The sequence below is a fragment of the Pocillopora verrucosa genome, chromosome 12 (assembly GCF_036669915.1).
Source record: "Pocillopora verrucosa isolate sample1 chromosome 12, ASM3666991v2, whole genome shotgun sequence".
Lineage (NCBI taxonomy): Eukaryota > Metazoa > Cnidaria > Anthozoa > Scleractinia > Pocilloporidae > Pocillopora > Pocillopora verrucosa.
The window spans coordinates 20,654,843-20,666,175 of record NC_089323.1 but is presented as its reverse complement, the minus strand read 5'-3'; the positions used below and the strand labels follow the sequence as shown (position 1 = coordinate 20,666,175).

The 11,333-nt window shown below is 39.0% G+C and overlaps 1 protein-coding gene across 1 annotated transcript; it reads right to left on the bottom strand.

The window, feature by feature from the left end:
* Positions 1-3,597: 3,597 nt before the first annotated feature.
* Positions 3,598-9,543, bottom strand: LOC136277543 (uncharacterized). The gene is made up of 14 exons (XM_066159882.1): positions 9,486-9,543; positions 8,995-9,097; positions 8,659-8,759; positions 8,159-8,329; positions 7,210-7,349; positions 6,831-6,942; positions 6,641-6,724; positions 6,335-6,515; positions 6,096-6,191; positions 5,739-5,825; positions 5,439-5,490; positions 5,225-5,290; positions 4,687-4,865; positions 3,598-4,548 (listed from the first exon to the last, which is right to left on the bottom strand). The coding sequence occupies exons 2-14, from the start codon at positions 9,038-9,040 to the stop codon at positions 3,839-3,841; spliced, it is 2,025 nt and encodes a 674-aa protein (XP_066015979.1). The 5' UTR covers positions 9,041-9,097; positions 9,486-9,543; the 3' UTR covers positions 3,598-3,838.
* Between the last annotated feature and the right edge of the window lie 1,790 nt (positions 9,544-11,333).

The following is an 11,333-nucleotide window of genomic DNA, read 5'->3' as shown; positions in this document are numbered from 1 at the left end:
GCATGCACCACATTTGTTCTGAGCCGAGTGTTTACGAAGATTTCACCACCTTTCAGAGAATTAAAGACAATTTGCAGCAGACGTGAATTTAGCCAAACCAGAGTTCTCGAGCAATGAAAACTCGGTAACATTGTTATGGTTTTCATGGGATAACGACATTGGGTCCCACTTGGACTTATTTTGGTGATAATGGCGGATTTCCACATCTGTTTTATGATTTTCATGGGAGATTGCGGTTGGTCCGCAGTCAGACCCATTTTGGCAATATTGGTTAGTTTCCAAATTTTTCCTATGATTTCCATGGGAAATCGACTTTTAATCGCACTTGTACTCATTTTGGCGACTCGCCCAGTTTCCAGAACTGTCCTATGATTTTCAAGGGCTATTGTTGTTGGTCCTCACTAAGACCCATTTTAGTGATATTGGCGAGTTTCCACATCTGTCCTAAGATTTTGATGAGATGTTCACCTTGAGTCGCACTTGGACCCATTTTGGCGATATTGGCCAGTTTACATAACTTTCTCGTCATTTTTATGGGATATTGGCATTAATCCACACTTGGACTCTCTTTGGCGATATTGGCGGATTTCCTCACCTTCATATGAATTTCATGAGATATCGCTGCCGATCCTCGCTGAGACCTATTTTAGCGATATTGGCGAGTTTACACATCTGTTCTATGGTTTTGATGAGATATTGAGTCGCACTTGAACCCATTTTGGCAATATGAACCGGTTTCCACAACTTGGCTATGAGTTTCACAGAATATCGATATTGACCTGCACTTATACCCATTTCGGCGATATTAGCGAATTTTGCCATCTTTTCTCTGATTTTCATCGAATATTGACGTTCATCCGCACTTAGATCCATTTTGACGTCATTGGCGAATTTTCAACTTTTGTCTTATGATTTTAATGGGAGATTGCCGTTGGTCCGCACTTAGACCCATTTTGGAAAAATTTGGTCAGTTTCCAGATTTTTCATATGATTTCAATGATATCGATATCAATGATATCGACATTGACTCGCACTTGGACTCATCTTGGCGATACTACCAGTTTCCAGAACTCTGTTATGATTTTCATAGGATATTGCTGTTGATCAGCACTAAGACCCATTGGCGATATTGGCGAGTTTCCGCATCTGTCTTGTGATTTTCATGGGAGATTGCTGTTGGTCCGCACATACACTCATTTTGGAAATATTAGTCAGTTTCCAAATTTTTCCTATGATTTCCATGGGATATCGACATTGAATTGCACTTGGACTCATTTTGGCGATACTAGTCATTTTCCATAACTCTTCTATGATTTTCATGGGATATTGCTGTTGATCCGCGCCTAGACCCATTTTAGTGATATTGGCCAGTTTCCACATCTGTCTGATATTTTCATGGGACATTGACATTAAGTCGCAGTTGGACTCATGTTGGCGATATTGGCCAGTTTACATAACTTTCTTCACATTTTTATGGGATATTGGCATTAACCCACACTTGGACTCATTTTAGCGAAATTGGCAAATTTTCTCACCTTCATATTATTTTCTTGTCGACACGCATTAATTTGGAACCATTTTAGCGATATTACGTTCAGTTTTCTAAATTTTTCCCATGATTTCCACGGGAAATCGACATTGACTCGCTCTTGGACTCATTTTAGCGATATTGGCCAGCTTCCAGAACTCTCATATGATTTTCTTGGGATATTGCTGTTGATCTGCACTTAAACCCATTTTGGCAATATTGGCGAGTTTCCACATCTGTCTTATGATTTTCATGAGATATTGACATTGAGTGGCACCCGGCTCTATTTTGGCGATATTTGCCATTTTCCGAAACTTACCTATGATTTTCAAAGAATATCGACATTGACCTGCAGTTATACCAATTTTCGCGATATTTGGTCAGTTTGAAAATTTTCCATGGCATATCGACATTGACTCGCATTTGGATCCATTTTAACGAAATATTGGCAAATCTCTGCTACTTTACCATAATATTCATGAGATATTTGAAAACATCGATTTTGGCGATATTGGCTAAGTGCTGCGACTTTCCTGTGTCTTCTGTGGGAAATTGCCATTGACTGCACTTGGATCCATTTAGGCGAAATTAGCCAGTTTCCACGACTTTCTTACGATTCTCACGGGAAGTTGCCATTGATTTGCACCTCAACCCATTTTGGCGATTTCAGCCAATCTCTTTGACTTTCCAATGATTTTCATGGGATCTAAGCATTGACCCACAATTGGACCCATTTTTGTGATTTTGGTCAATCCCTGCGACTTTCTTATGATTTTCATGAGATGTCAACGTTGACCCGCACTTGCACCCATCATGGCGATATTTGTTAGTTTCTACAACTTGCTTATAACGATTTTGACTCACACCTGGACCCATTTAGGCGAAAGTAGCCAGTTTCCACGACTTTCTTACGATTCTCATGGGACGTTGACACTGATTCGCACCCTAACCCATTTTGGTGATTTCAGCCAATCTCTTCGACTTTCCAATGATTTTCATGGGATCTTAGCATTGACCCGCAATCGGACCCATTTTTGTGATTTTGGTCAATCCCTGCGACTTTCTTATCATTTTTATGAGATGTCAATATTGACCCGCACTTGGACCCATTTTGGAGATATTTGCCAGTTTCCACATCTTGATTATGACGATTTTGACTCCCACTTGGACCCATCTAGGCGAAAGTGGCCAGTTTCCACGACTTTCTTTCGATTCTCATGGGAAGTTGACATTGATTCGCACCCTAACTCATTTTGGTGATTTCAGCCAATCTCTTCGACTTTCCAATGATTTTCATGGGATCTTAGCATTGACCCGCAATTGGACCCATTTTTGTGATTTTGGTCAATCCTTGCGACTTTCTTATGATTTTCGTGAGATGTCAACATTGACCCGCACTTGCACCCATTTTGGCGATATTTGCCAGTTTCCACAACTTGCTTATAACGATTTTGACTCCCACTTGGACCAATTTAGGCGAAAGTAGCCAGTTTCCGCGACTTTCTTACGATTCTCATGGGAAGTTGACACTGGTTCGCACCCTAACTCATTTTGGTGATTTCAGCCAATCTCTTCGACTTTCCAATGACTTTCATGGGATCTTAGCATTGACCCACAATTGGACCCATTTTTGAGATTTTGGTCAATCCCTGCGACTTTCCTATCATTTTCCCGAGATGTCAACATTGACCCGCACTTGTACCCATTTTGGCGATATTTGCCAGTTTTTACAAGTTTCCCACGATCTTTGTGGGATATCGACAGACTTGCAATTGGACCCATTTTGGCCATAAAGGCCAGTTTCCACAACTTTCTTATGGTATTTATGGGACACTTGGACCCATTTTGCCGACATTGGCCGATGCCTCGACTTCCTCGTCGCTCTTATGGGATATTGCTCTTGACCCACACTCACTCTCACTCGTTTTAGCAAAATTGCGAACCTTAGATTTTCTTGACTCATGTAATAATGCACTAAATAATTTTAATAAAGGTCGCCATCGCCATGCGTTAAAATACTTGTCCCGCGAACAAAGACACTTAGGCCAAAATGCTGAAACTTTTTCAATTTAATCAGGCTTCAAACGTCCCAACAAAATGACCAGGTAAGGATACGTCAAGGAGCCAAAGTCGATAAAACAAGATTGAATTAATTCGTGGAGGAGAGCTGTTATTTGTCGTATAAAGTGACTGACTAGTTGACAGTGAGCTTAATTTTTTTTAGCTGATTGATAACACTTGTTCGTAGATTTACATTCTTGAGTGAAAGAGGAAAAGGAACAGGCAGTTGAAACGACTCACAAGTTATAATCAAGATATTTCTGTGTTTAAATCTGAACTATCTGAATCAGATTCACTGTCACTTCCGTATTCAGCATTGAGAACGGAACGCAGGTCCTCAAAGACTTCACTTTGGCCAAGCTGTTGAACCACGTCAGCTTCATCAGTGTTGTAATCGTCCTCCATCTGAACCTCCTCATCGGCATCATCACAATCCACTTCGGGGAAAATTCCAAGGTCAAACTGAGCTTCACATTCCTCATGGCTATCATCATCATTAGAAAAGAGACCGTGGAGATGACCTGTGAATACGGAAAGCTCATCCATTTTAGTGCGGGCAGTGGAGAGTAATGCGCGAGCTCGCTCCGTATCTTTCTGTGCCATCAGTTCCTTTGACCAAGTGTCCAATACCTTCAACTTTCCCTCGAAATGACTGAACATCCGAGCCATTTCTTCTTTGGTGTTGGCTATTTCCTCTAAGCATCTTTTGCGTGTGTGAAACAAATCAATGAGTTGCCTCTTTAAACAATAGGGAACAGCAGACTGCGGTTGGATGTCATCGTTTAGTACACGCCAAAGTGGACTGTCGATGCTTAGCGCGTCTTCAACCGCAATTGTGGAGGGGTATTTACAACCCACCGTGTCAACGTTTTGTCTTGTGTACTCCTTGACAAGCTGTTTAATGGCTCCCGTTGCCTTTGTAATTTGCGTACAAAGCCGTTTTGCAATGGCTTGTCCATCTAAAGAATTAACACGACATGAGTCAAAATGATACCCTAGAAAGCCTAGGTTATAATCATTTCAATACGATGTGTTGGTTAGCTGTAATCGGGCTTCTTATCGACGACTGTTAGCACTGAAACATATCAATGCAATACCTGCATATTTCTTCATCAGTTGTAAGAGAAACCACCTTTCTGAGCACTTGACATGCATGGATAATAGCAAGTCTTCTCGACGCTTGTCTTGCAAATCGCGGAGGTATGCAATATACATGCTACTGTCAGGAGACCATCGGGGTTGGCCGCCCTCAAGGTTCTTTAGCTGTTGATCCAACCTATTACCAGCGTAAAGGAAAACAGAGGAGAAACCCAAAGTTTGGTTGAAATTATTGGTTTGGATTTGCATTGCTTTGAAGTGCGATTGGCAATCAAAACTTGCCCTAAGAACCCAGTATAATACCTATAACGACTTCCACGTTTAATGACATGGAATTTTCCATAATTCTGATTGCCCGACTGCCTGATTGTTTGTTTACTTGTATGATAAGCTATTTCTAGATTTTGTGGCTGGTAATGAGTTCTTTGCTTTGTTTTGGCGGACCTCATTTGAAAATCGTTTAATATCCTTACGTAAAGATCATTTAGTTCCCAGATGAGGGGAATAAATTGCAGGATCCAAAATATGGTTTCATACCTGTCAAGCTGATCGGTCAGTACTTTCCAAGTTTCAGATGCCGGGGAACATTTTTGCAGGTTTGTTCTGTTAATGAACAGTTTGAAAATTCAGAAGACAAGCATCAGAGAAAGTCAGGAGAAATGACAGAAAGTGATGGACCAAAAGTGACACATTTACTGTAAAATTTGGGGTAAACATTGTATGAAAACCAGATCCCCATGCTACTTCATACCTTACACAGAAAAACTGCCTCAACTTGTCCGGGTAATCATCTGGTGATGAACCTTCAAGTAGGAAACGTAAAATCATACACGAACTTGTAACTGTTTAAGTAACTTGCGTGTAGCTATCTGAACTTCAGTTGTGGTACTCTAATTTCCTCTTAAGCACTTCAAAACATTTATCACTCTGTAATCAAAAAGGGGGGCAAAGTACAATGGAAATCATTCATTTGTCATAATTATTATTGGTCGTTAAAGGTGAACCATTCCAAATAAGTTCCCCTCAATGAATAGGCGAAATTTGTACGTACTGGGTCTTCCTGTACTGGCCGCTTTGTTAGCCGTAGATTTCTCCATCATGCTCCACTCTGAGACGTTGGATACGTCCACCTTAATACCTTGGTAATAGTAAAATGGGGCTGTATCATCATCTAGACATACTTATGTATCTAACAAAGTTACATTCATCGAAGTTTCAATTTCTAGTATCCCGCAATACCCAAATGCCAATTCGCTAATGAAGGGAAGAGAATATACAATATGTATTTATGACATAAAGCTCACAACAGGACGCACATGCAATGAAGTCTAATTCTTTTTAACACGTAAAGGAACAATGTAATTAGTTGAAGAGAAAAATAACGAAAGTAACGAAATCAAATCCCTACCTGTCTCATTCAACTTCTCAAGAAGCAAATTGAGTTGCTCTTCAGTTTCTTTCTCCGTTTCCACTGCTTTCTTTAAATGGTCACGAAGTCGTTCTCCTAAATTTTTGGGGATAACGAAAATGGTGAAAAACAGCAAGATAACGATTGAGTTTACGAAAACATATCACAAATCGTTTATAATATGATATACTGTGGTGATAACTGTATTTGTAAAACGTGAAGATTAACAGCTAAATTACCAAGGTTCGAAATTGACTTTTTAGCGTAATGCATCAAGAAGTCAGTTAATGTATCAACTCGGTGGGCTGGAGTCATTTCCTTCGTTATTTTTGCTGTTGGCCTCAAGTAAGACCACAGTCTCTCCATCACCTCGCCATCACTCATCCCGAACCCTTCCAGCCGTCTTCCGCTGTAGTTGACCTGGCGTTACAAAAGACCAAACAAAGCTTCATGAAAACAATAACTGTTTTAGAGTAAGCATGCATGTGATTTTCAATACCTTTCAACTCCTCAAAAGTGTTCAAAAAGAAAATATTTCAAAATACCTGACAAGAAACTTTGTGTCCATAGCAGTGAAATGCAGGTATCGCAAGAGTAACATTTTCAAGCAATGTTTCCTGGTGCGTATTCTACAGAGAAGATAAATTTAAAACAACAGGGCATCATTTGACAAGCAAAAATGCCAGAGTACCATGACCACAACTTAATTCAAATAAAACCGCTAAAAAATCTTACTCTCAAATGTGTATCCAGCACACATGCAATATCATAGAAGAAATGAATGTTGATAGCTTTATCTTGCACATGATTTATAATCCATTTTAGCAAATACACAGCATTTCCAATCCTGCTTAATAAAAATAAAATCATTATTAGCCACAATGTCCATGCAGTAATGTATTTGTTCCCTAGTTTCATTGAGTACCCTAATAGAAATGGTGTATAAAACAGAGTTATGCTATACAGCAGTACGACTATCATATATAAATTCTTTCCTTAGGAACCTAAAAAGTGACATGTCTCTTAATTTATGCATTCTACAAGGCACTCTGGTTACATATTTCTTAACAATAGCTGACCAATAATGTACAGATTTCCTTTTGCATGTACATACTCTTCTCCTCTCTTTAAGCTGAAAAACTTCAGTGGCACTTCGTGCTTGCAGCCTCCACCAAAGAGGGCCATCTCATCGAGCTTTGTGGATTTGTTTTTGGAATGGAGATTGGAACCAGCTTGAAACTGATTACACTGCTCCTACAACAGAAAACATTTAACTCTTAATCTTCAACTTCCTTTCTACCTTTTCTTGAGATGTCATTTAAAGCAGAAGTATCAAAGATAAAAACAGAACAAGAATTAAGATCTATGTAGCATTCATGTACGTGTAGCATTCAAAGTAGATATGGGTTGTTGGAGGTGAACCCTCACATTAGAAATTAAACATTACATTATGGGAAAGGTGGCAAGGAAAATATTGGCAGAAAATAATAATCATTCATCAATTTCTCATAAAAATTTAAAAAATGGGACAACCAAATAAATTTACTGCTTGATAACAACCCTTCCTCTTTCATTCAGGCTTGGGACCAGCAAGAGTGACAGTAGATACCCTTGGCAGAGTTAGTTGTGTAAGCAAATACAAAGATATTACCTTTAAAGACCATAAATCAATTACAAAAAAAGAGGGAAAAAAACTGTATTTGGAAAAAAAAAAAAATAGAAAAAGATCAAGGAAAAGAGGGGGCTGCAATAAAGATTATGTACTTGTTCTTGAAGCTGACAATTCACACAGTTCTTGTAAATTAAGTTTACAGAACAAACTAACAATATATTTGAGCTACATGTATTTTGGGCAGAATGTTACCAAAGTAATAAACCCTTCAAACTGTACCATATTTAAATCATTCAGCACTAACATCATTATTACAAGTAATGAACATAACTGTTACTTTTGGTCTCTCGTTGCAATGGTTGAGTAGTGGTATGAGTACTGATGGGTAACAAAAGGTTAGTGCAATGCAACAAAATACAAAGTAAGAGAAAAAGTCCTTTGGTTCACACACCATTGACTTGCTGCTTGATCTTTTGCTGTAATTAGCTAGAAATGCATCTACTTTTTCTTGGCTAATGAACAGTTCCTCTCCATGATTTGAGGACTTTCCACTAGTTCCAGCGCTGCATTTGCGGACACATCCAAACAATGCATCAACAGAGATAAATAAACTTCCCTTCTCCTACAATCAGATGCCAAAATCTTATTAGAAATGTCATGTTAAAAATATTTCTTATGCCTAAATGAATGAAAAACAATGGAATAACTCATGCTAAGACCAGCTGCCACACTATGAGGACCACTAGGAAAGATTCAAAACAATGTTTCTTGTCTAAATTATATCATTCATTATGCCAACACATATAGTAATAGTTATTTGAGATTTCTAAAGGTAAATATTACCCACTTAGACATTTCATCTGAAGGATGACTTATCACAAACCTTAAAGACACTCTACATTCTAAGAAAATGTATTGGAGCAAGGCCATAAATTCAAGGTCAAAGGCTACCTGGGGCTGTTTTGGAGTAGATGGCCAGAAACCATTCCTGACCAGCGTTATGGCTTCTGGTTCATGCTCGCAACATTTGATTTTGATGGGATTCTGCTGCCCTGTATAAAGACAAACACCATAGAGTGTCCATAGTCGTATTCTTCTATAATAATATTTGTTTATTAATTCCTTTCTGTGTTGAAAAAAAACAATTAAAACACAAACAAAGACCTTCCTGGAAGAGGTAAACTAACTATTTAAATATAAGTATAAGTAAAAAGTAGTACTAGTAATTGCAGACTGGCAACCTATCTCACAATAAAGTTACATATTGCACAGCTGTTAGTTACTTACCATGCAAACCAACAGCTATAATGTCACGCACATATCCATGATCCATGTTGTGAGGTGTGGTCCATACACACTCACCAAACTGATATGGCACAAATCTTCCATCCTAAGAGCATAAAATATCCTACATGAATCAGGTGAATACAAATCACACACCATTTAAATCAGCCAACTCTTTCAAAATTGCCAAAATAAACTTTACTTTGTTCTGAGTATAGAGCAAATTACATGTCTGCTTGCAAGAAAAAATTATCCTTACAGCTTTAGCTTTTTCCTCTGTATAAAAATGGGTCAGGTCTCATGGACATAATGCATACTGAAGTTGAGAAAAAACTACATCAAGTGAAGTAATTGAATAGAGGTGATATAGTTGTAAGAAAAAAAAGATGGATGTCTCTGCAATTAAACCACAAGACAACGTACTTACAAATGAAATTGCCTAACGGCCAGAGTACACAAGAAATCGGGTTTCACAACATAAATCTTCAACTCACTTTCCAAACTTCCGGGTGGTGAAGTGATCTACCGCCTGCGTGAACTAAATTGATGTGATCTGCACATAGGAATTGCCCTGGACTGCAGTGAAGGCATCTGCCGCGTTTCAAGGGTTCGCAGGCTATGGCACCAGGCCTTGAGTCCTTTCAGGTCTCGATAGGTAAATAGGCCCTACTTTGACCGCTTGTCTGCGTTAATTTGATACTAATTAAATCCGCATGTAAGCGGTTAATTATGAGCGAATCGGGTGCTTTATGCCGGAGGACAACCGAAAAGTACTAGAAACGAATTTTGGGATCGGGCGGTTTTCGCGGAATTTGTCGGACTATTCCAATGACATAATTTGCGATTTGCAAACAGTCAGGCGACGTTCATGTAAAACACAAAGACATTTTTATTTGCCTTACATGTTCAGAATAAAACGTGGAGAGTAAATCATGCACTTTGATCTTGTCCCTCTGGCAGGTAAGATCTTAAATGAGTTAGGAATTACTATAAGCTGAAGGGACAGCTTGAACGTGATATGAAGTTAGCTAAATTTTATTTGAACCATTTGACCTAACTTCGTTTTATACACCAGCTGTCTCTCGGGCTTGAAGTGTTTTCTGTACGGTGGCTCACAACCGCCATGGCAATAACAAATATCTCACGGCAAAACCAAACAGGAAAAAGTTCACGGCAAAACTAAAAGGCCTTTGGTTTTGCCGTGAGTCTTTTGGCTTTGTCGTGAGCATTTGGGTTTTTAAGTGAGGTATTTGTTCTTGCTGTGAAAGTTGTGGGCCATCGTATCTCTGTGCCATTCAAGATCCCACCCGCGGCCAGAGAGACAATAACAAAGAAATATTCCCGTTGAGTGATAGCAACGTAGTGCAGGACCAGAGAGATGTAGAAAAGTATTCTACGAATCAAGCCGTGAAAAAACAGGGCTAAGTTGACTATTTATGCAAGCTGACGCTCTCGCCGGTAGTACTGTATTTTTTGGTCCATCCAAGATCTCGAAAGATCTCACTAGTCACGGGACAAGATAGACAAATTGAAAGAAACTTTGATTTGAGGATATTCCGAGTTAATAGCACAATGAAACAATGTCCTCAACGACGAACGCTGTCAGATGTTACCGACCCTCTCAAACAGCGTAACAGAGTGATCAGACGTGTTATCATTCTCGGAAGCATACTGATCTCTTAATCAAGGATGTTGCTATCCACGGGAACTGTTAAAAAATAAAAATACATGTTCCTAATGACATCCGTCCGTAGCTGTTTTCGTTTTTCACCCGAGGTCAAATCGTACGTGATGAATCAGTTCAAAGAACTGATGTCAAACTCAAATCAATTATTAACTTTTCACTTTTCCTCTGAGCTTTTGTCAGAGTGTTCTTCATTTTCAAGATTGCAAGGCATGAAAATTCCAACCAACTTCTGGGCGTTTGATTTAAGCCCCAATAATCATCGAGTTTAACTTGATTCGAACTGAGAAATTATGTTTCAATCGAATGGAAACGTGATACATATTAAAAGCACCAACTCGCAGAGGAAGTTGGCGGGTTATAGTGGCAGCAATAACGATTATTGAGGGTTATTAAACCTCTTCCATGGGTGAAGGTTGTAATCCAATTTATTTTCATTTTTTTTTATTTCTTTGTCTCTCTCCTGTAAATTATCATCACAAAAGATGGATTGGACCCTTACCTCTGGTCACTGAACTCTGCACTCAAACCCTCCCCCCTGACAGTCTTCATTTCTTCCCACGATGCTCCACCTAAAATATTGTTATCTTTCCCTATTATTAATCAACAGTTTTGAACATGGCAGTAGGATGTAGGGTCTCAGTACTTACTGAAAACA